Source organism: Gymnodraco acuticeps, unplaced genomic scaffold (assembly GCF_902827175.1).
Source record: "Gymnodraco acuticeps unplaced genomic scaffold, fGymAcu1.1, whole genome shotgun sequence".
In the NCBI taxonomy this organism is placed as follows: Eukaryota; Metazoa; Chordata; class Actinopteri; order Perciformes; family Bathydraconidae; genus Gymnodraco; species Gymnodraco acuticeps.
In genome coordinates this window covers 1,599,670-1,625,726 of record NW_022991219.1, presented here as the reverse complement: position 1 = coordinate 1,625,726, position 26,057 = coordinate 1,599,670, and the positions used below count along the sequence as shown (strand labels likewise).

The window sequence follows — 26,057 nt, the reverse complement described above, 5'->3', positions numbered from 1 at the left end:
CCACAACCATTAGCAACAAGTGGACATGGAGAACTACATGAACTATATGCAGAGATGGGGTCGTTACTAAAAAAAAGTAATATATTACATATTACATATTACTTTTAAAAAAAAGTAATGTATTACACTACTTCGTTACTCTCTACATAAAGTAACTCGTTACTTTACTCGTTACTTTACTCGTTACTTTACTCGCAGGGCCGGCCCGCCCCTCCCTACAGGCAGATCACGCAGACTGCGGCGCACCTACAGTGTAAGCGCGCCACAGTTTTGCCTCTGCGAGACTCCACTTGCACCCCCAATTACTATTGCAATAAGGAAGATATAACACAAGTCTTTCTTTTTATATGCTCTTTAATAAAATAGGCTACCAGCCTACCACAACAAGCTAACAGTCTGTGAAACTTAAAGAACATTTCAAGAGAAAAAGTGTAATAACGGAACAAGTGGGCCATATCAATGTGATGTGACACTGGCAAAATAAACAAATACTTTACAAATAAATAGCCTGTATAAAACTAAATAAGAGGTTGGCCTTGATAACACATTAAATACACAAATATTGACTGCCTCAACAAAAAAAAGGCCTATTAGCAAATAGCCTAAAGGCTAATGAAAAAGAACACAACCTAAAGCATGAGCTTCATTAATTGAACAGTAAGCTAAAAAATATACAATATAGTCAACATGGCCTTTTAACATCATTAATAACAATCAAAAGCGAAAATAGGCCAAAGTGGCATTGGCTGTGAACATAGGCCACACTCCCTCTCATGATCTCAGACTGAACACTTCACACTTATTTGATGTGTTTGTCACTGAAGCAGTGGTTATAACGCATTAGGAGGAGTCTCTCAAATAGTTTATCGGATAACCGATTTCTTCTTGGTGTTAGCACAAGACTGCCTAGGCTGAAAAGTCTCTCAACCGGCACACTCGATGGGGTAGCGGTGTTGTATTTCAGGAAGATGCGCTTTATATTAGGGAAACGGCTCAAGACTGCCAGCTCTGACCCTGACTTAAAATAGTCAATGACTTCTGTCTCAGAGTTTAAGGAAGCTGTATCTCCCTCCATCTCATCGAAGACAAAGAAATCCTTCTCAGCGGACGTGCTGTAGGAGGCGGCAGACTCCTGATGAGACGCACCCGGCTCCACACCACCGGGTGCAGAACGACACTGTAGTCAGCAGCGCCCGTGCAGCTTCTCTCCTTCCCTCCTCCATAAACCATCGCACTTTAAACTTTGGCAACGTCACAGCAGCAAGAAGGGCATCTCTGCTGTCAAGCACGGGTGCAAACCGTCTCTTGATGGCCTACGATAGAAATATTGGATAAGATGGATAGGTCAGCTAGGCTATACTGTAACTTGAGAGGCCTATAGCTAAACAAAATCGCAGATTGCATGCAGGCAGCTGTTTGAGGGAATACGCTCCTATTTATCATCATCATCACCAGGCAGCAACATATTTCCATAGGCTACATCAAGTCATCACACTTAAAAGTGTGCAGCACATTCCCATGAGCCTAATTTAGGATTACAATTAAAACAGCCTAATGGGATAGTGTTTGGTGAAAAATAAGTGCAAGTGTCATGTAGCTTAGTTAACATAAATCTGCAGCTTCACAAAAAAATATCCATGCATTCTGATATTTCAAATCTTATGTTCGGTTTACCGTTACTATGGCATCTGGCAGACCTGCTGTCATCCGGGAAAGCCCAGTTTGTAGTGCCAATGTCCTAGACATCAGAATTGCCAACGTTGGTAGAAGACAGCCGTAGTAGCAGTTGTCTTCCCCTTGCAGAATATCCAACGCCACTGTGAGTGGTTTCAGGATGGTATAGTATTCCTTGAGGAATTGATGCTCCCGTTCAGTGAGGGCTTTAATACCCAGTCGGCTACAGATAATATTTAACTCTGGGATGGCGGGATAGGGCATCATGGAATGAATTCCATCTTGTTGATGTCGGCACGATAAGTTTCCTTCTGCACGTATCCTCGACGAGATCAGATGCCACGGTAGAACTTTCCAGTGGCACTTCTGTAAACCGATTTGGACTCGGTGTTTGATGTAAGCCATTTTTCAACATCATTGCCTGAAATTAAATTTAGTGTGTGTGACGCACACCTCAAGTGTGGAGGTAGAGAAAACTGTCCTTGTTCTAGGTTGCTAGACAGCACTTCTCCAACATCTGTGAAGGCTACACCCTGATCTACTTCATCATCTCCCTCGTCAGAATCTGATGCTGGATGCTGCTGCTCATACACCTTGAAAGCCTTGACAAAATTGGATCCATTGTCCGTGACAGTGGCGGTGACTTTGTGTGAAAGTCCAAACTTTGAATGAATTTGTTCAATTTCACTAGCAATAACGTCATATGTGTGTCGTCCTTTAATCCTTTTGCAAGCAATTGCGGCTTTCTCACGATGGAAATCGCGTGGGTCAATCCAGTGTGCTGTCATTCCCAAAAAACTTTTATTGTGGCTAGTCCAGATGTCAGCAGTGGTAGACACAAATTCTAAAGTTTCAAATGTTCTCTTTAGTTCAGTTTCCATTGTCGCATACGACTGATCCAGATAGCTCCTGAATGTTTTCCTGTCTGACCATGGCTGTCCTCTGTCTCCTGTTACCTGTATTTTGCGCAGTATATTACATTACATTACATTGCATTTAGCTGACGCTTTTATCCAAAGCGACTTACAATAAGTACATTCGACCAGGAAGACACAACCTTGAAGAAAACAGAATCATATAAGTACATCAGGTTTCATAGAGCCAAACATTTCAAGTGCTACTCAACTGGCTTTAGGTAAGCCAGTCCTTTATTAGTATAAAAGTGCTTCGTTAATAGTTCTAACGCTCGAAGTGGAGTCGAAAGAGATGAGTTTTCAGTTTGCGCCGGAAGATGTGCAAGCTATCTGCCGTCCTGATGTCAATGGGGAGCTCATTCCACCATCTTAGAGCCAGGACAGCAAACCCACGTGTTTTCGCCGATGGGAACTTGGGTCCCCCTCGCAGCGAGGGCGCAACGAGTCGTTTGGCTGATGCAGAGCGTAGTGCACGCGCTGGGGTGTAGGTTTAACCATGTCCTGGATGTAGGAAGGGCCAGATCCATTCGCAGCATGGTAAGCAAGTACCAGTGTCTTGAAGTGGATTCTAGCAGTTACCGGAAGCCAGTGAAGGGAGCGGAGGAGCGGAGTGGTGTGGGAGAATTTAGGAAGGTTGAAGACCAGACGAGCCGCTGCATTCTGGATGAGCTGCAGAGGTCGGATGGCACATGCAGGTAGACCAGCCAGGAGGGAGTTGCAGTAGTCTAGGCGTGAGATGACGAGAGCCTGGACCAGAACCTGAGTCGCTTTCTGAGTCAGCTGGGGACGTATCTTCCTGATGTTGTAAAGCGTGTATCTGCAGCAACGGGTTGTAGCAGCGATGTTTGCAGTGAAGGACAGGTTGTTATCTAGGGTCACACCCAGATTCCTTGCAGTCTGAGTCGGGGAAACAACTGAGGTGCCGATGTTGATTGTTAGGTCCAGAGTGGGACAATCTTTTCCCGGGAGGAAGAGCAGCTCAGTCTTGTCAAGGTTGAGCTTGAGGTGGTGAGCAGGGAGAAGAGGAGGGGACCAAGAACAGAGCCCTGAGGGACCCCCGTAGTTAATTGACAAGAGTCGGACTCAGACCCTCTCCAAGTCACCCTGTAGGTACGGTCTTTCAGGTATGAGGTGAGGAGGGAAAGTGCAGAGCCTGAAACTCCAAGTTTTTGGAGAGTGCGAAGGAGGATCTGATGATTCACCGTGTCGAATGCAGCAGACAGGTCCAATAGGATGATGACAGAGGAGAGGGATGCAGTTTTGGCAGTGTGCAGTTCCTCCGTGACAGCAATGAGAGCAGTTTCTGTGGAGTGACCTGCCTTGAAACCAGACTGGTGCGGATCCAGAATGTTGTTCTGATTGAGATAACAGGAGAGTTGTTTAAAGACAGCGCGTTCAAGTGATTTAGACAGGAACGGGAGGAGAGAGACAGGCCTGTAGTTTATAACATCAGACGGGTTGAGAGTGGGTTTCTTTAGGAGAGGGTTTACTCTTGCCTCCTTGAGACTGTTTGGAAAGTGACCAGAAGTTAGAGAAGTGTTGATGAAATGGGTGAGAAACGGTAGAATATCAGGAGCGATAGTCTGAAGGAGGTTTGAAGGGATAGGGTCCAGAGGACAGGTGGTAGGGCGGGCAGAGGTAATGAGGGTAAGAACCTCACTTGGAGAGAGAGGGGAAAAGGAGGTAAGTGTGTTGGTGGAAGGAGGGTCTGGTGACCCAGCGGTGAGTAAAGGTGAGTCAGAAAAAGAAGAGCGAATATCATCAACCTTTTTTTCAAAGTGGGTAACAAAGTCGCTTGACAGAAGTGAGGAGGGGGGAGGAGCTTTTGGAGGGTCCAAGAGGGTGGAGAAGATGGAAAATAGTTTTTTAGGATTGGAATAGGAAGATTGGATCTTATCTTGAAAGAAAGTGCTTTTTGCCTGAGAGATCGAAGCAGAGAAAGAGGAGAGGAGAGCCTGATAGGTTAGGAGGTCGTCACGGTGTTTGGATTTCCACCATTTCCGCTCTGCTGCCCTAAGGACGGTTCTATTAGCACGCAGTGCATCATTTAGCCAGGGAGCAGGAGGGGACTGACGAGCCTGCCGAGATGTGAGAGGACAGAGCGAGTCCAGAGTGGATGAGAGAGTAGAGAGGAGAGTTTCTGCAGCAGAGTTTGGAGGCAGGAGATGGAACGAATCAGAGGAAGGGAGGGCTGAGAGCACCGACGAGGCAAAGCTAGAGGGGGAGAGGGAGCGAAGGTTACGGCGGACAAGTGCAGGATGAGAAGAGATTAGTTTGTTATGTTTGGAAAGGGATAGAGAGAATGAAATGAAGAAGTGATCGGATGTGTGGAGCGGGTTTACAGAGAGGTTAGAAGTAGCGCAGTTCCTTGAGAATATGAGATCAAGGACATTGCCAGCTTTATGAGTCGGTGGGGACGGAGACAGTGAGAAAGCAAAGGCGGTTAACAGAGATGTTAGTTTGTCTATCTTCCCCGTCTGGAGGTTGAAGTCTCCGAGAAGTACAGCGGGAGGGCCAGTTTCAGGGATGAGTGAGAGGAGATTATCTAATTCCTCCAAGAAGTCCCCCAAGGCGCCTGGTGGACGGTAGAGAACAAAAATGGTTAACTGTATAGGATGGGTTACTGTGACGGCATGGAATTCAAAGGTGGAAGGAGTGAAGTTAGGTAGCTTGAAGAGGGAAAAGCTCCATTTGGGAGAGAGCAGGAGACCAGTGCCACCTCCTCTGGTGGAGTATATCTCTGAAAGATGGTGATTCCACTGTGCAAATGGGAAACATTTCCTCGACTATGAAGGATGCTACAACCCTGTCCATCTCTGCTTTGGTTACCGGTCCTCCAAATTCTATTTTTTGCTGCTTCGGAGTCGGCGGCAGCGCACTCACAACATCCTGGGTTCGGGGGTCCTTAGCTATTAGCTTCACCTTAGCATGTGCTCTTTGCAGGTGCTTGTTTAGGTTTGACGTGGTGTTTACAGCAGTGGATAACAGCTTCTGGCCTGGACACAGTTTGCACCTCACCGTCACATTCCTGTCAAGTCTTCGGACGAACTCAAAATAATGGGCATACCTCCACCCCTCGAAAGTTATCGCTAACTCTGACTCAGCCATGTTTATGCAGCACTGCACGTGGAGATGTGGACGCGCAAGTCGCGGTCGCGGAGATTACGTACATATAAACCTGCGGCGGAAACCCCTCTTGTCTGTCAGAGTGATTATGACTGATTTTATAAAAGTAACGAAGTAACGCGTGTCGGGGCAATGTTAGTAACTGTAGTGTGATTACTGAATTATAAAAGTAACGCGTTACACTACTCCGTTACCGACAAAAGTAATATTATTACAGTTACACCCAACTCTGACTATATGTTACTAAATCCACCGCGGTGAATGAACAGAAGGGCAACCATGCTCGGGGGTCTTCTTCGCTGCTTTTTGTGTATTTTGTGGCGGAAGGACAGCCCCACTTACAGGCCCGGCAGATGTACTACAGCGTCTCCAGCGGGTCGAGCGGTCTCGTGTGAAGGGACACGTTTATTGAGCCATATCCGTGTGAACGGAATACTTTTTTGACATCGAATTCGGGTCGTTTGCGTTTCGTTTGCGTTCCCGTGTAAATGGGGCCTTAACCTTCATTATTATCAAGGCTAACCTTTTTCCCGCTTCTTGTCTTTGTGCTTAGCTTGCTTTAGCTTCATTTTAACCATATGAAGGATTGACAATTTATTTTTGTTTCAGATAAAATAACGTCACTAAATGAAATGATTGTGAGGGTATTAATGCGGCTTTCACACCAGCGCTTTTCCCTTTCTAGCTCCGAGCAGGAGCTTTTCTGGTTCAGCTCCGGTTTCCCTTTTCTGCTCCCGCTCTGTTCACACCGCCCAGAGCCCGACTGGGTGCTGCCGCTGCTGCGTCATGACCTCACCGTTTACATCGCTGGTTTGCTCCTCAACGGCGTTACGGCGTTCACAACAACAACAACAACAACAACTGCGTCGGGTCGATGATCGTGTTGCTTTTAATCACACGAAGCCAGATTAAATTATAACGACTTCTCCAACCTTATACTTTGCTCCAGAGTGCCGTGGTTCATTGTTTATTAATGTGTTTCTGCAGCATTTACCGACCGCTGCAGTGCTGATCTTCCACGGGAGTTTATTCTCCCGTTAGCACCCGGTTAGCTCACACTGCAGCGGCCGCACTAAAGTATTCACTGTCCAACTCACACAAGCAGCTGATACATATCCCCAGTTCCCCTGAATGTGTGTCAGTCTGAATTGACGCTGTTTGGCATCACAACGCTGTTATGAAAGTTTCTCTGGTATAAAATGGGTGATGTTAGCATAGCAATCGAAGCTAAACTGACTACTTGCTATTGCTATCCTATTGTGGCATAAACCGTTTTCTACAGGCACATTTTACCGGCGTATTTTTATTATGATTCTACTTGTGATAGTCGGACACGACAACCTGTGCAGCCCATGTATTGATTCCATCTGATAGCTGCTATAATACAAAGCAACACGTCTGCCTCTCTCCACAATGATCAATAACAGTGAACGGATGGTCAAAGTAAGGTACAAATAAACAGAATCACACGAAGCCTGGTTAGTGTTGCCTGACCTTATAAAGTGTGTTTATAAGCACTACTGCTTGTAGGCAGGCATGACAGTCGACCCATGTTCAGGGGAGGTGGGTTTAGTTTCCTGCACGCCTCGACGTAAGAGAGACGTAAGCGACGCCACCTCTTAGCTCCGAAGCTCTTGCCTCTAGACCGACAATTTTTTGGAGCTGGAAGTGAACCGGATTCCGGAGCTAAGAGCCGGCGCCGCTGCGGTGTGAACAGGAAAAACCGGCGCTTTTCAGGCTCCAGCTCCGAGCCGGAGCTGAAAAAGCTCTGGTGTGAAAGGGGCATAAGACACTTCTGAACGGTGGGAGCTACACATAACATCCTTATGTCAAATGTAATGTCAAATGTCTCACAGTTCAGCAGGGTCGGGTCTACAGAGTCTGCAGTGAAGACGGTCAGTGGGCGCGAAAGAATACCAGCGAGTGTGAGGACGACCCTGGTGAGGTGTGTGTATACAGTGCTGTGTCTTTGTGCGCATTTACGTAAAATGGTGTGTGTGTGTGTGTGTGTGTGTGTGTGTGTGTGTGTGTGTGTGTGTGTGTGTGTGTGTGTGTGTGTGTGTGTGTGTGTGTGTGTGTGTAGGTGTGTAGTAGGTGTGTGTGTGTGTGTGTGTGTGTGTGTGTGTGTGTGTGTGTGTGTGTGTCGATGAAACTGATTATGTCTCTCCATTTGTTCTGCAGCAGCAGTATGGCCGCATCCTAAGTCAGTTACGCATCATGTACACAGTGGGCTACTCGCTCTCCCTGGGGGCTCTGCTACTGGCCCTGGGCATCCTCATCACCTTCAGGTACAACATGTACGAGGAGTAAACAGGGAAGGGAGGAGGAGGGGGGGGGGCAGAGAGGAGGATAAAAGAGGTAGAAGAACGAAAAGACAAAAGGAAAGGAATCAATAATGGTTGTGAAAAAGATGAGAATAAAGTGGAAACCAAGGGAAGAAGAAAGGAAGGCAGGAAAAAAGAAAAGGAGAAAAAAGCAAGGAGATAGGGCATGAATAACAGAGACAAAGAAGCGATTAATAATATTAGGGAAAAATCTTTCCCTTTTTGCTTTCCTACCAAGTAAGAAAGAAAGGGTGAAGTAATCAATAGAAGAATACAAATACGTGAAGGCGGAAGAAAAATGAAAAGAGACAAAGCAAGCTAAGAAAGGAAGAAAAGGCAGGGATGAATTAAGGGGGAAGAAAAGAAAGGGGGTAGTAGAAAAAAAACAAGAACAAACAGGACAAAGGAAAAGAAAAAGAAGCAATGAATGAATGATGCAGGGAAAAATAAGTTTAGTAATAGAAAGGAGGGAAACAGGGAATGCAAAAACAAGGAATGAACGACAGAATTCAATATTCAAGATGTTTTATTGTCATATATATAAATTACATGCAGTTGCACATTTAAAATATAACCTGATATACCTTTTTTTTAAAAACTGTTCCAGAAAATAGGACACGATGTGCTGCATGATAAAACTAAATAAGATGTATATAGCCTATTATATTCATATAGGTGTATGAATATATAAATACATATGCATTAAGAAAAGAAAGATATAACAGTATGAATATGTGTCAAGGAGTGAACTCTGAGGCATGAACTCAAATGCACGACTCAAACTCAGACTCAGATAGTGTTCAAAATAAAGACTTTACTGGAATTGACACAGTAACAAAACAGGGAAAACAATAACACTCTTTTGAGGAAAAACAAGAACTAAGATCAAGAGCTTAAAGGTACGTGAGATGTCCGTGGAGTAGGCTGGTCCAGAATGAGGAAACGAACTGGCAATGGACAGGAGGGAGCTAGCACAATATATACACAGGGTAAGGGGAACAGGTGGAAACAATCAGGGCGGGGAAAACAATCACGGATGCAGGAGACAGATAGGGGCGGGGAGCGTGGAGGCCTGAAATGAGAGGGAGAATTACTTAACGATCTAAACATAAAGCACAGAACAAAGGGACATGACAAAACTAACATAAAGAATAAACTTTCACAATAAGTTTCTTAGACATGACAATATGAACAGGATGGGTATGGTACATTGTGTAAAACAATATAGTGACAGCCAGTGTAAGTTCTGATGGAATAAGGAAGGAACACATGAAGAATGTGTTAGAGTCATGTTCCTGCAGGCATTACTACAGTGATATGATACAACATATCAAAGTCCAAATATTTCACACACTGTCAACTCTGCACCAGGAAGCTGCACTGCATGAGGAACAACATCCACATGAACCTGTTCGCATCGTTCATCCTGAGAGCCGTGTCCATCCTGGTCAAAGACGCCCTGCTGACCCTCACTCTGGACCCCAGGAACGGGGGGGACACCCGGACACAAGCCTGGGTCAACATACCGGTCAGAGCCAAAACATCACGCCAGCCTCACCGCCTATTCATGTGTTGATGTGCAGCTATTTAGCACGAGAGAAATACCTTTCTATAAGGACATTTCTCCCTGCGGTAACATCACAATACCTCCTGCTCTGTTAATGGGCATATTGTAAATTCACTACAGTGTATAGTGAGAATATGTGACAGTGGGTTGTGGCACATACAAAGTCTAGGCTACTACATTTTTCTTGAATATGTGCAGTTACAACCTCTTTTTGGACATTGAATACATTCAACAGACTTTTACAAATTGTACAGCTAGATACATAACTTAATAGGGTTCTGATGAGAAATGAGCTATTATACAAAGCAATAAATATTGAGTCCCCCTACAAGTGATTCATGAATGGAAGTTAAATCCCCAAGGAAAAGTCTGAAGGACAATATTAGTTTGAAATGTCATACATCATCATCAGCTCATAGAGAATACATCTCAACTTGTGAATATTTAATATCAGAGAGAAAAACAAAACCCAGAAACTCCAACACATGCCGATCCCTCAAGTTCCTCTAACTCCTTTCTTGTTAAGCTTCTCTACATCTGCTTCGGAGATATATGCAATTTATCTTATTTAAAATGGTACAAACGGCCTTGCGTACATTTCACATTAATAATGACAAAATGGCCACTACAACAAATGTGATTTCCTGCGAAAGTGCCGAAGTGTAAGCGACATTGGAAATCTATTTGGTTTGATATTGCACACTGAGCACACACATAAAAACCGCATATTTGTTTTCACTCTCATTTTTCAGGAGAACTTTAAATGCACTCAACAAGTTAATGCCTCTCAAATGATGTGCACATATTTGTTAGTGAGCAGTTTGCTCCAAGATAATCCATCCACTTCACAGTTTAGAGTCACTAATGCATTGGTTTTTCAACATAACATTGCACATTCTCAAGTGGTGATACAAATGACCAGCCTTAGCCTGATATTCATGCTGTGTAATCTGCATCTACATATGCCTCAACTGCCAGGTGGAAGGATTATTTTAGCAGAAGTGCTCATTTACACAGATTTTAACAAATGAATGAGAATAAGCCCCTTTAATGTGCAGAAAGTATTTTATTATTTCTGAAAATAGGAGCAAACGATTTGTGTTTCAACATATTCTGCTGTGAGCAAAGATTGTGTGCTAGAATCAAACACGTGATGTGAAGGACAGGGACAAGGACTCTGAGCATTGTATTTTCGCTGCACAATTTCCATCTTGTGTAGAATAACAGAAGGTCTCTCCTTGGCTTACTGTTTTTTTCGCACCACCCCCATCCTGTGTCGTGTTCAGGCTGTTACGTGGTGTCGAGGTGCCATGGTGATGATGCAGTACAGCGTGATGGCCAACAACTATTGGCTGCTGGTGGAGGGCATCTACCTGCACAGCCTGCTCGTCATCACCGTGTTCAGCGAGAGGAAGTACTTCTACATTTATCTGGCCATTGGCTGGGGTAAGAAAAACTGCTCACCTGTTGGGTGTTATCGGCAATTTGATTCCTCAATCGTCAATCGTCAAACTTTATTTATACAGCACTTTTTATACACAAAGGTAACTCAAAGTGCTTCACAAACCAAACACAATTTACAAAAAATAAAACAATACTATCCCCCTCCTTCCAAGGTATAACCAGAGTAACACATAGCTTTGTGATTAAAAAAACAGTTCATAATATAAAATAAAAAATACAAATAAATATAAGAATAAAAAGGAATAAGATAAGACTAAAATAAAATTCTGTTAAATCAAATCAAAAAGGTGGTTCTTGAGTTTGTTCTTTAAAGTATGACTCTCTGCCGCCCTCAGGTCTTCTTGGAGGCCACAGGCTCTTTACACTCTTTCTCTCCCATTATAATAATTATGGCCATAAGAGGTTTAGTTCTTGCATCGTGGATCAACCATGTGATTAAAGGTGGGGTATGTATTTTATTTCATTAACACTTGTTGTTATATTCCATGGAATGCTCTTAACATCCCGATAGAAATGAATATATGAAATGCTTTGACAATAAATACATAAAAAAATGTCATCTGTGGAAGCCGCAGCGCTGTAAAAAGCACGACCAATCATTTTAGCCGGCCCGGCTAAAGTAACTGGATGGCCTACCTGCCTGTCAGTCTTCCATCTCATGCACAAACTTATCTCGTGCCCTCATTGGTCATGTGCGCGTTCGTGTGTGTTGGAGGAGGGGCTCTGTAAGGAAGTGGCAGATTTTTTGCGGTTGTGTATTTTCAAATTCTAGTGCACTCGAGCTGGTTTCTCCAAAATGACATACCCCACCTTTAAGTGATGACGGCCCATCAACCTTCTTTTCATTACCAATATACATGAGGCTGATGATGCCCATCCAATGCGCTGATTACATCTAAATTAGAAAATGACTAACATAGACATTGACACTTATAAAATAACCTGTATTGCTGTTATTTTTTAACCAAACAAATACAGTTCAACTAAGTGAGAAGAGAAAACATACATTTTACCAAGAAGGAGAACAGCAAACAGTCTATTTGAGCAGTTGTTCAAAGGAACAAGGTTAACGGCAACAGGAAGTATTCGGACATGGATGGTCAACAAGTATCTAATGGCACTTTTCCACTGCAGGACCTAGCACGGCTTAGTACGGTATGGTTAGGCCTTGGTAGGTCAGGCTCAGTTTATGCTGTGTTTCCATTACAGTTTAGTAACAGGGGTCGTAACTACCGTAACGCAGTGTAGGTGGGTCGAGCGGCGCTGCGTAAAACTGCCGTGACGTCATCTTCAATGCGAAGTTTGCGAACCACAAAACCAAAACATCAGCCGTTAGCTGTCATGGGAGCCTGCCTGCAGACCTCCACTCTCAGGACACCTCCACTGTCAGTACAGGAAGTGACGATTCTGACGCGTTTTTTTTCCCGCCCACCGAAGGACTCGTTTGATGGAAGTTTTCAAATCACAATGGAGACTCATCACGGAGGTGATGAGTCCGCCCACCGTGCACTATGGGTCGGCCTTGGTCAAGCCCGTTTGACCCCCTCAGCCAAAGTTTTTCACTCAAATGACACCATGGAGGAATGTAACGGGAGTTGACAGGGGACTCTGCCCGCCTCACGAGTGCCTATTTTCGGACACTTTTTTTCACTTTTCCCCGGTTTTATTATTTTACATTTTTTTGGCCATTTCACCCGGTTTCTACCGGGGACATTGCCCGGTCTCGGGTGTCCCCCCACGGTCTGTGTCCAGCCCCCCCCTCCCCCCACTCATCCATATATTAACGGATTTTGACAATTTTTGTTGCATTTTTCTCCTCTCCTCTCACTGATCGAATGGCAAACGCGACCCACTGTCGGAGGGCCTCCACACCGGCCCGGCCTAGTGCCGGTGCTCTGGCGGTCGGTTCCTCCGAATTGCGGGTTCGACTCTGATGGCCGGGAGGGTGTGCTGCGTTGGGGTGGGGGACTTCCCCCACTCTACGTGTCTCTTCCTTCCCGGGCCGGCCGATATGAAGCGTGACCAAGACGCACCGTCCAGGGGTCCCACGGGTCCCGCAGCGGGGTGGAGGTTCCCAGCTGGAACCTTCCCACCTCCGCCGCGGTGCACCCGGCAAACACGGTTATTTCTCGAACCTTCCACTGTTGTCTAGCTGGTGTAACTACAATACAAGATGTCGTATTTATATATATAAATAAATATATCTTTGTAGATAATAAGTGTCAGTACGATTTTATTTTGTATTTGCGTGCATTTCCTGTTCGGAAAGTGGCGCTGCGGCTGTACTGATAGTAACAACAATACAAGGTGTCTGTATATATATATAGATATATACATATGTATATAATAAGTGTCACGATCCGTCAAGATCCGATTTTATTTTGTATTTGCGTGCATTTCCTGTTTGGAAAGTGGCACTGTACTGGTAGTGGTGATTTTATTTTGGAATTCTTAGCGTGCACTTCCTGTCCTGAGAGTGGAGGTGTCCTGAGAGTGGAGGTCTGCACCGGAACTGTACTGAGAGTGGAGGTCTGCAGGCAGACCCCTCTCTTAGCTGTTAGCACTCAGAGATCACAGCTCCTCATATCTGTTCAGAAACTGGACACAAGTTAAACAAGTACAAACCACAGACTGTCTGTGTCATGGCGAATACAGTCGCGGGTTTATTTATGTCTGTAGGCCGTTGTTGTGAGTGTGGACTGTCAGAGCATACTGCGTTAGCTTAGCCTGATTGATCCAATCTCCATTCAGAAAACACGCATTTAAAAAAAAAATGTGCCTGCCGTCTTTTCTGCAGACCGGTATCAGTATGTTGTTGCTTCGGCATCATTTTGAAACGTGTACTGTATTACAATTAAATCACGGTAAAATATGTTCATTTTGTTGTAGTTGTTGTAGCCCCCTTGCCAGCGATTCTCTCCGACCAGTCAAGAGTGTTTACGCCACTAGTTTAGCATATTCAGCCCGGTTGTTGGCCCGGTAAGAACCTTGATTTTGGAGGGCCAGAAAAAAGGTGAAAAAGTAGCCCTGAGACGGAACTACCCCTAGTGGAAAAGCAAGATACATTAAAGTATCCTTTCTCAGGCAGTCAGGTAATTTAGTGAAGTGATTCAAATCAGCAAGGGCCTCCTGTCAACAGTTGTTTTGAAGTGATGATACTTAGTGACAAACAAACAAGCAAACACAAAGAGATCGTTTTTAATAACAACAATTTTTTTTCTAAAAGTATCACACTCGAGAGCAGAATTTTTTATTTTTTTATTCAGTACATACTTCATCGTCAAAACCTGGTACCTTCGTTACCCACAAGGCAACTTGACGACCAACCGCTCATTAAGCTATTTGCGTTATTAAGTCTCAAGCGAGGATAAGGAGCCAACACAAATAAAAAGGAGAGATGAGGAGCTGGCCACAGAGGACTGATTATCTCACCTTTTTCTAACTGCACACTCTCACATTTATTTCATTTTCACATTTGTAGTTGACAGACTAACTGACTGACTCAAGTGCTTCAGATTTCCCTCTGGAATATCAAAGGGCTTTCTATTTTTTCTTTTACTTTGCACTAATACTGCCCAAGACAGTGGGATATCATGTAGGTTAAGACTGTGAAAAATATTGTGTACATCAACAAATTCAAATATATTCATTCAAAAAGTATGAATTGTCAGGACACATAATAATTACAACAAAAACATGTGTGCTTTCTTGGGAACATCATCTTAATGTTCTTGTTAATGACTTTATGATGCTCATATTTAATTTGTAGCTTGCTACTCCAATTAAATGATATAGTTATCTTGAGATGTCCAACACTGTTTTCCCTGATTATGAAGCTCCTCACTGAGCGGAGATAACAAATCGTGGTCTCACTAAGATATTCACTGGATGGTCCAACTGTTGGTGAGATCATGTCTGAAGAAGAGACCCGCCTCATGAACAGATTAGATAAAGCTTTACAGAGGCAGACAGACACTTTCATACTTAAAGACCTTCCATGTCCTCATTGGGGAAACAAGAATTATTAGTCTCGAGATAATGAGATTTGTAAACTCATCATCATGTGTAATACTGAACAATAAAATTAAATATTGTCATCATGATAACCGGGTAAAATAATAAATATAGCTCAAACTGTATTAAGTTGTGTGGCAGATGATCTATCAGGAGCACCATTTCCATGATATCATCATTAATCTTTGTTTCAACAACTTTATAACGTTCACTCTCACATTCGTTCTCAGGTGCACCGCTCATATTCGTGTTGCCGTGGATCACAGTGAAATATCTGTACGAAAACGAAGAGTAAGTCACTTTTCATACAGTAATAGCATTCAATAATGCTATTGTTACATAATATGTAAGGCAGTTTGAATGTAACAGCTTTTATCTGTGAATTCCTACCACACTGTATGAATATCTTGTGACAAAATCACAAAAAAAAACAGCAATCATTTACAATGTATAATGTGTGTGTGCGTGTGTGTGTAGGTGCTGGGAGAGGAATATTAACATGGGATATTGGTGGATTATCCGTTCCCCTATACTATTTGCTTATCTGGTAAGTCTGTCTGTTTGTTCCTTGCCCAATGATTTTCTGCCTGTCACTATACATTTGAACAAATGGTCAAAGTAAATTCAGGTACAGAGTGTGCTGGCATGTGATGGAGCTACAGATGCACGCAAAAACACACAAACCCAAACAGACACACACAGCAGCTGACATTCACAAAGTGTGTCTTGGCTAGAGTTGCAAAGGGGCGGAAAGTTTTCGGTACATTTCCGGAAAGTTTCCATGGGAAGTTAAGCTGGGGAATTTCAGAAATATTCAATGCAAAATTAAACAAAAAAACATGACATTTCAACAGATTTTTTTTTTTTAACTTTTAAAAAAAAAGTAGAACAGAACAAGTTTTAATTATTTTATTGAACAATTATTTGTTTCATTGAAGAACGAAAACAGGAATGTTGAGTTAAATGTTACTCATCCACCCCAACCCCACTCATTAAAAAACGAACAAAAATGCACCCCCCATCCAAAGATCCCCACAAAGTCCCATTCAAAATGTTAAATGAAAAGAGCCCTTCTCCCTCCAAAATGTCCCATTAAACATGAACATCTTCCTTCAAGCAATCCTCTGCATTTTTGCTAAAGCCTTTCAGTCAACGGGCTCTTCCTGGGCCTCATCAACATCCAACTCTGAGTCTTCCTCTTCAGTGTCACTGTCCAGCCTTGTTGAGGATGGCTCTGTGTCAGGCTCAAAGAGCCAGGTTTGCCCGAATGCCAACCAGTTTTTCCACTCTCACATTTGTGAGCCTGTTGCGAACCTTTGTGTGGTCTCAATAGCCATGCAGTAAGCAGTGTGCTATGGCATGGATATTCAAGTGTACTTGAATGGCATCTGTTTGTTTTAGTCAATATTATGCTAAAATATACTTTCCCCAACTATGTTTCCCTATGAAGAGCCATCCTTCAATTTAGAAAATTCCCAGTTTATTCCCATAAATTCCCGTTTATTCCCGTTAATTCCCGTGGAAAGTTTCCATCTTTGAAAATTCCCGGAATTTTGCAACCCTAGTCTTGGCAGAAGTTGCTGTGAATAAAGACACTGTCAAATACCGGGCTGCACAGCCATGATAAAAGAGAATAACAAAGAGCTGTATCATCAACCAAAAGTCAAATATTTGTCCCAAGGAAGAAAGCAAAGGTGTGAACCGTTTCCTCATGACCCCGCCACAGGCAGAAAAGGCAGAGAGAGTATTCACTATTTAACTTTTTCACAGCAGACAATTTGACCTGTGTAGAAAGAGCACACATGAAAATGCTAATATGGCCCAGTTCCATTAAGTGTCCAAGTTAGCGTTTTAATGAGCCACAAGAGCAGGACCTCCCCTCAGTTAGATGAATCCATAATTCATGTGATTAAATACCTCTGTGATTTCCCTACTATGACATGTCAAAATGTCTCCCTTAAAAACATGCTTTATGTGCTTCTATGAACGTATGCATGTTAGAAAGTTTATAGAAGTTGGGTTGCGAGTGTAAAACTCCTCTTAGAATGACACCTAATTTCGCAGTTTCCCCGCATCCCCTCTTGTACATCAGTGCCACTATGATCCCTCCTCGCTGAGTACTATAGATAATATCGACAGAATGCCTCTCCGTGCAGTCGGGTGTGGCGTCCAACAATGATTTTATGGAGTAGAAAATAATGAAATTAGCCAGTTCAGTCAAGTGTTTGGGTGAACTTTAGATCTCCTGGGGACGACAGACTGTGACTGGACTCAGGTTTTCACTGAAGTGAACCATGCAAAATGTAGCAAGAAATGAATCACAGTTTTACACAATATAAAAATAAAAATAAATTGGCACCAAAAATTCCTCTTTTGTTAAACATGTTTTAATTACAGATGTTTGTGTGTATTATCTTCTATCTTATTTACCAGGTAAAGAGGATATTAAACTTCTAAAAATGTATTCTGGAAAAGAGAAGTATTATGTGAAGCATTTAAGTTTGATTAAAGTTTTTTTATCTTGTTAGCCATCTCACGGCCTAGTGTGAGTCTGTTTATAGATTAAACTGGCAACACCTTCATAATAGTGAGAATCCAATAATAAAATTAACCAAAACACACACACACACACATACGTTCCCAAACATAAATAAGTAGAGGTATTCCACCTGTGTGTTTCCTGCCTCTTGTTCCCATAGTGACAAACAACATTATGGATGGACACACTTACAGTATTAGAACAAGTGCACATTCACATAGCAACCTTTGTGAACTCATGCAAAAGCGTACGTGTGTTCACACACAAGCTGAAATATCCAGACACCCGTAAGTGGCATACATACACTGTGGAAGTCACACAGATTGTGCTCTGTGGAAAAACTCTCTTAATCGTAATCTCTGAATTAGTTGCCGAACAGTTGTGTATGTCATCCTCCAGCAATCCACAATACAACTCTAAAGTTCACACACACATATTCACACCTAAATAAACTGCGTTTGTGTGCACTCACACATATTTGGACCAACACATCTGTTGAGACAACACACATGATACCAAATTTGGAGCGCTAATATCTTGAGTGCTGCAATAATTAATGTTCTCTGTCATTGGAGAGGGTCTGCACTACATCACAGTGTGTGTGTGTGTGTGTGTGTGTGTGCGTGTGTGTGTGGTGTGTGTTGCCAGCTGAAATCCCACAGAGCACAGAAATATTCAGAAAGGCATTTTGGGGAATATCTGTCTCTCTTACCTATTTTGTCATGTAAACATTTACAGAACGCATGTGTTTGCATCATTTCGATCCCCCCCCTCTTCTTATTACAGATTAATGTCTTCATATTCATACGGATCATCAAAATCCTGATGTCTAAGCTCAGAGCTCATCAGATGAGATACACTGACTACAAGTTCAGGTGAGTCCTGCCTCGATCTTGAAACCTGGTGAAAGTCGTAACAAAGCAGAATGAGCAGTGTCTAACATGTTTGGAAATATGATGTTATCTCCCTCTTTGTCTTTCCCTGGTCCAGATTAGCAAAGTCCACTCTGACCCTCATTCCCCTCCTTGGGATTCACGCCATCCTCTTCACCTTCGTCATCGATGAGTCCGTCCCTAAAGGCTCCATGCTGCGCCTCATTCGCCTTTTCTGCGACCTGCTCTTCAACTCTTTCCAGGTCAGAGCTCACCTCCACATGAATCTCAAATATTGATGTCAGTGTGTCTATCCGTGTTCTCTCCTGTTTTAATTGTTTATGTTGTATACAAAGTAATTCCTTAGCCTTTTGTAATTTCTTTAAACGCATCTGACTAGTATTAAGTATTACTTTTTGATTAATCTGTAATAAATAGTCTACTTTAAAGCTCCCATATTATACCCTTTCTCAACAATATATTATAGGTCTCAGATATATACAAAACATGTCTCTGAATAGTTTGGCTCGAAACACCAAACAGATCATCCATTGTAGCATCCCATAAACCCCTCTGTTTCAGCCCTGTTCCAAAAATGCTGATTCTGTGTCTGTTACTTTAGATGCTAATGAGCTGCTGCTGGCCACGCCCCTCTGCGAGATGATTGGTTTAAAAAACACAATGGTGCTCTAAGATGAGATCCAGGTGATAAGGTGGCTGGTTATTGGATGGTGATTGGCTAATGGTTACACAACCCAAACAAAGCATTGTGACATCACAAAGTGCCCAAAATCTGATCAGCTCATTTTCAGACAGGTTTTTTATATAAATGGATCAGGACAAAAAGTGAGAGAATCTTTTTACCTGAAACTTTCTGAATCACTTAACACAGAGGGGACACCATTTTATGTATACATGTAAAAGACAAGAAAAAGTGGATTTTGCATAACAGGTGACCGTTAAATGATCTTATTCTGTGTTGGTGTCAAACTGTGTTTAATCAGTATCATATTCTCCTTTTCTCAACATTTCTTTAATTGGGAACAAGTAACTGTGCGTAAAATGCTGTACAAATGGATGAATAATGGATTGATAGGATTCATATTTAAAGATGCCCAGTGGAGTTTTTCTAAATAACCATGTTTCTCTTTTACATACAGTGTCACTCAACCAAATGAATGATGTTTTCCCTCGAGGTCTAACAACTACACTCTTTTCCTTCCTTATAAAATCTACAAAGTCAATCCCTTTGAAAAATGTGAAACCTGTATTGTTTCTTGCTGTGATTGCTATTCTTCCATGCCTTTGTTGTTGCATTGCTGATTTCCTTGGTGCATTACAGCAACCTGTCAATCAGCATCCAAAAGAATATTCACTACGAAGTTTTTTATATAGCCTACTCTTTAAAGGTGGGGTAGGTACGTTTCAGAAACCGGCTCGAGTGCACTAAAATTTGAAAGTACACAGCCGAAAAGAATCCGCCCCTTCCTTCAGACTTCCTTACAGAGCACCTCCTCCAACACACATGAACGCACACATGACGTCAGCAGACTGGTGAAAGTGGCCGCCTGTTGCTGGCGAGTCATTGAAGTACTGCTGCAATGCACGCCCAATGACGGCACGCCCAATGACGGCACGCCCAATGAGGGCACGAGATACATTTGTGCGTGCACGAGATGGAAGGCTGACAGACAGGGCGGCAATCCAATCCGTTTAGCCGGCCCGGCTACAGCTTCCACAGATGACATTTTGTTATGGATTTTTTTGTCAAAGCACTTAATATTCATTGCTATCGGGATGTTAAGAGCATTCCATGGAATATAACAAAAAAGTGTATCTCGAGCCGATTTCTGAAACGTACCTACCCCACCTTTAAGTTGTGCTTGTCTAACTTAGTAACAAAGACCTTTGGCATTGTGTGCCATCTAATTTAAATATGATACACATGTTCTGTTTGTTCTGAAATCACTTCACAACAGGCTTGCTTTGGAGTAATATAAAGGCCAAAGTGATACCAGGGTATTTGTTGATAATAATTAACAGATGAAATAGTTAGACCTCTGTCCGTTAAAACCCAGTACAAAGTGCGTATCATTGGTTTCATCACCAGTATCTTCCATGACTGAAATATTAAAACTCCACTTTGTGTTTCAGGGCCTGCTGGTTGCTATTTTGTACTGCTTCATCAACAAAGAGGTGAGACAGATGTGCTTTCACATCAAGATGCACCTTAATGTAATCTCTGCTATCGTTGGAGTTCCTCCCTTTCTCTTTTAGAGCTGATAAACTAGACATTTTACATCAGCATTTCTGTTACCAGCCTTTATCGTTCCTTGGTGTATCTCTAAATCTTAATAATCCACTTTATCCTTTTGTCTACAACGTGCGACAGACACAACATCTTATGTCAGCTCATCTCTACACCTTTAAATATAATGTTACGCAAGACAAATCCATCTGATGAAGTGCTTGGTGTCTTATTTAATCTTCATCACATATGTTCATTCGTCTGTCCGCTGTTTTCCCATCCTGCAGGTGCAGTCAGAGATGCTAAAAAAGTGGAAGAGGTGGAAACTGGGTAAGGACATTGACGAGGAGTACCGCCACACCCACAGCCACACGCCGCACCTCAAGAGCGGCAGTATTGCCACTGGCAATCTGCCCTATCTCCACGACAACAACGCCAGCGACCCCGGCGGTGACTCGCCTCGCCTCAACAAAGCTGAGCCCTCCTGTTCAGCCGCACCCGAGGAGAACCGCAGACTAGTGGTTTCCTATAGCAACGGCACGGGGAACGGCGGGACCACAAAGAGCAGACACACCCTGCAGTTCTCTTTCCTGCCACACCGGGGCGCCAGCAGTCACGTGAGCACGGCCACAGAGGAGGCGTTTCTGGAGGAGAAGCTGCACACAAACACTGTTGAAGGGGAGGAGACTAATGTCTGAGGGCGGCCTGCTGTAAAGACCTCGTCACGAAGAATAAAACTGTGCTTATAGATGTTTCGGATCAGTGTTTTAACATGTGCAAACAAGGCAGCCTGAGTGGGAAGAGAAAGAGGACCCCAAAGGTCACAATGTTTTAACCAGCCTGCTGCAAATTAATATTTAATGTTTTTGGGACCTTAAGCTAATAAGAACGATTCACTTCAGATTCAATACACTCAAAATAAGCTTTCTAATGGTGACTAGAGTGTGTGTGTGTGTGTGTGTGTGTGTGTGTGTGTGTGTGTGTGTGTGCGTGTGTGTGTGTGTGTGTGTGTGTGTGTGTGTACACGTGTGCGTGTGTGTTTGCGTGCGTGCGTGCATGTACATATGGAGGACTCCCAATAGGACCCTGCTCACATCACTCGTATGTCATGAGTCATGTGTACTGATGTTGTCGTCGTGAGTTGTGAGTCACACTTGTGTTGTATGAAAGGTTCCAGCAATGGATGCTCATTTGTGGTACTCTTCTACAAAAAAATCTCAAAAGTGCCAAGAAAAAACATTTATTTTTGTTCTTTTGGTGTCATGATACTGAATGTGACTTCAACATGCATGACTCGTGATGTCTTGTTTGTAACAGGATGAGGACAGAACTATTACCGACTATTGATGTGTTGAGGAAGAAGTTGCTTTGATCTTTAGAGAGACTTGAATGTTTAAGTTATTCTGGTATCCTTCATGCACATTCCTGTCCTCCCTTCTGTGTTTATAATAACCCCTTTTCTTTCTTTTTAAACTGAGTTTTGTGGCTGAATGTATAAGGACAATGGAGAATTATGGGTGATATTTAAGTGTATATATGTAATTAAAGAATATGCCACCAGAAACTGCTTTTCAGTCAAACAGTATTCTGTTGAATGGAGGCAAACAGAACATGAAGTGCTTTTTTACACAATGGATAATAGTCCAATTACAATAAAAAAAGGTTCTCCATTTCAAAATCCACATTAACAACACATGACTCACTTGAAAATGTGGAATCGGATCTGGATTTAATTCTTGGTATTATCCATTTTTGAAACCAACAAGGATTTTTACAAAGATAGTAAACAAGCACTCAATTGAAGTGTAAGAGAGAGAACTGTACATATTAAACTAACTTGTAATAAAAGTTAATACCGGTATTAGAGAGTCAAGGACGTGTTGGTGGAGGGATGTGTTGTTGTTCTGTGCTTTCGCTTGCAGTCCAGGTGACAGAAAAGAATAAACATGAATTATTACGTTGAGAAAGACACAAACATGATTGTACTTGTCCTTTACTTTCCATATTGCAAATGTCAGGACGGGGTCCAAAGCAAAAAAATGTCAAAAGTTTTATATAAAAGCCAAATTGTTGTGTCTCATATATGTCTGTGGATCCAATTAAACTGAATTCTGTCAGCAAAAAAGTGTCAGGAAGTGTTGTCAATGTATAGAGAGATATGAGTGTCATTCCTCCGCAGTTATGCAGTGAGTCTGCCAGTCACTTGCTGACGTACTTTTGACAACAAAAACCCGACTATGTTTCAACATTGGCTGAAATATTGAATAAATATCGGTGTGCTCATGCATATCATAGGGCAGTTATTCCCCATCATTGTTGACTGCAAAGCCAATCAGTGGACTTACCATCAATCAAGATACAGTACGTGATTCATTGGAGATGCAACATGAAATTATAATGACTGCTCAGCGTGTTATTGCGCAGAGGGTAACTAGTTGTTGGCGGATAAATTATATATCGGTTGCACATACATGTCAATAATGTGTGTTTTTGTAAGGGTGTTCTTGTGTGTGATTGATCTTGTAATCTCTCTGAAAAGCCTCCCTCCCCATGCCTGTATTAACATATAACAGAGAACATAAACCACTGGAGGCGGCTCACTGCGTGGCTGTAAAATAAGCCAGCAGAGGATATTGCATGATTATTTATCATATCACAATGTCTCTCATGGGAATCGCCTGAATGTCACCCTACTGTATGTAAAGACTACAGAATGAGAATGCATGGGAGGATTTTGAAAGTAAGGGTTTGGCTTTGGCTCTGTATGTATTGCACATTTTCCTTTCTTAAAAACATCCATTGCCATTTTCAAATTAGGATTTGTTTTATATGAATAAATGCATTCAAGATTCATGATAGATTATTTATAACGTTAATCTTGGATTCAATTATGGAGTCTTTGCTATTACTGCATTCATTCTCTTTTGAGTTAGGGCCCATCGCCTTCACCAAACTAAATGGGAAATTAAATATAGATAGTTAGGATAAATAAATACACCGATAGCGATATCAAAAAATGAATAAAACGTTATCTGCGTTTTTTTAAGCTGTGAGTATTGAGAGAGAGATCAGACTTTCTCTCAATACTGAATTGAAAAGCATGCCAGATAAACAATTTCCTATTTGCAAAATAACTTTATCCTCTGTCAAATGTATGATTAATAAGCCTAAATAGATATTTTGACCATTTTGCGACAGAAACAATTAGAAGTTGGTTGAAATCTGTGCTCTATTATCTTAATGAATTACCGTATAGCTAAATACGAGTTATTCTTCTGTGTTTATTCATCTCTTCTTATGAGAACTCAGCTAATCCTGCTAGGTGTAGGCTGTGATGCTAATGAATGTGCGCTCAGCTGTCGTTCCATCTCCCGCTGTTTATTCGAAGCAAATTTGCACAACCGATAGCATTAGGTAACCTAGGTAGATTTGTATTAATGTTAAAATGTGTTTTTAATATGTTTTAATCAACTAACCATCTGGTAGAAAGACTCAAATACCAATTTTTTCACCTTAATTAGATAATTGTACGCCTCTTGGATGATAGGGCCACAGAATACAAGCTCACCTTAATAAAGAAGTATTTTGACTGCTCATATCGTGTTCTTATGTGTGACTATTATTGATGACCTTGAAAGCACATCCCAAGTTAGTTAGTATTTCTAAGTATTGAGTAAATCTTCTTAAGCATCACAATCTTGACCAGTCTGTTAGGAAATCTGCTTTTACTAAAACCTTGTTGGTATTTTCCCAACCTCACAAAGAATATCTATCACCAAAAGAGAAACAATCTTTTACTGATTGCTTAATGAGTAACCAGAGTCTCATTACTTAAAGCTCAGACCAATAAATGTTACGGTTTGGGAAAGGTAGGACCCAAAACCAGACTACAAAAAAGGTAAGTTGGTCTAGAAAACAAAAGTGAGCTTTATTTTAAAAGCTGATGGCAAAAACATGGCAAAAAACACAAAGGAAGCACAAGGAAGATACAATACCAAAAAGCTGACGGTGACTGACATGGAGGGAGACAGGAAAGACAAAACAATGAACCGACAGGGGAACACAGGGAAAGACAAGACCAAATACAGAGAGGGGTAAGAAACAGCTGGGCAGGGGAGGTAGAAACACAAGGGCAACAGGTGAACACAATTAGACAATCAGACACACCAGGGAAACTAATGACAGGAAGGAAAACACAGGGAGAGGGACCAGACAAGAAACAAGGAGGAAAACATGAGACAGGGAGAACAGAACAGCAAAATAACCCCAAAACTATACACACAAAACTCAAACCCTGACAATAAAGACTCAACCCACCCTGCTACAAAAACAGATCAAATAGTTGGTTTGTGTTGACTCCTCCCTTGCCGGAAACTATTTTATTTTAGGGACTGTCATATTTGTCTAACTACTGGGGCCAGCCAATGCTCCAGATGGGCGGTTCAGATGTTGCAAGTCTACAGGGAGGATAGTGGAAAATACATTATGTAAACAGGAGGTCATTGAAAACATATTACAGTGGGCAAAAAACATCTTCCATCCTGTGTTCCGCTCTCTCTGGATCAATCTGCTAAAGCCATCTGTGAGAGGTGGATACGGCTAATTGAGGAAACACTTCACAGCAATGTTTATATGTGAATTTCGGCCCACACCACCAGCCCAAAGGTATTTTAAATGTATGAAAAAATATTCAATCCAATAACATTTTGACACAAATGATAAATTCTGCCTTATTCGAGTATCCCCCCTACCTCACAGACCTGCTGCACCACCACGCCCCTTCCCTGCCTCCGCTCATCAGAAGCCAACCTCCTATCCATCCCCACCCGCACCAATCACCGGACCTGGGGGGACAGAGCCTTCTCCGTCGCTGCCCCCTCCCTCTGGAACTCACTCCCACAACCCATCAGTGACCTCACCACCTTCAAAAAACTCACAAAAACTCACCTCTTCAACCTGGCTTTTAATGTGTGATTGTTTTTGTATTATTGACTTTAATTTTAACTAATTATTTATTTGTTGTTCCTTCCTTTTCTTTTCCCTTCACTATATCTGTAAAGCGTCTTTGAGCACCTGTAAAAGCGTTAACAAATTAAATCTATTATTATTATTATGTTTCCGTCCATCCAAGGAGACCAACAAGCTGATTCTCTTCCCTCCATAAATGTATCCAACAACATGATCCCTGAAAAATATTTAGATCTATGGAGATATCCAAAGTGTGAATGAAGAGGGTAAAGGTGTGATTGAAAGGAGATAGAGGAAATTATCATTACCTAGTGCCATGATAAGGCCACTATAATGACTGAATTAAT

The 26,057-nt window shown here is 42.3% G+C and overlaps 1 protein-coding gene across 1 annotated transcript in view; it reads left to right on the top strand.

Annotated features, from left to right (window-relative positions):
- Positions 1-22,828, top strand: part of gcgrb (glucagon receptor b) — an 83,109-nt gene extending 60,281 nt beyond the window's left edge. The window contains exons 5-14 of the mRNA XM_034239091.1: positions 7,571-7,659; positions 7,896-8,002; positions 9,410-9,566; positions 10,892-11,051; positions 15,314-15,374; positions 15,561-15,630; positions 18,409-18,497; positions 18,613-18,757; positions 20,649-20,690; positions 21,030-22,828. Coding sequence (XP_034094982.1) covers positions 7,571-7,659; positions 7,896-8,002; positions 9,410-9,566; positions 10,892-11,051; positions 15,314-15,374; positions 15,561-15,630; positions 18,409-18,497; positions 18,613-18,757; positions 20,649-20,690; positions 21,030-21,440 — 1,331 coding nt within the window. The 3' untranslated portion in view covers positions 21,441-22,828. The remainder of the gene's footprint in view (positions 1-7,570; positions 7,660-7,895; positions 8,003-9,409; positions 9,567-10,891; positions 11,052-15,313; positions 15,375-15,560; positions 15,631-18,408; positions 18,498-18,612; positions 18,758-20,648; positions 20,691-21,029) is intronic.
- The last annotated feature ends 3,229 nt before the right edge of the window (positions 22,829-26,057 follow it).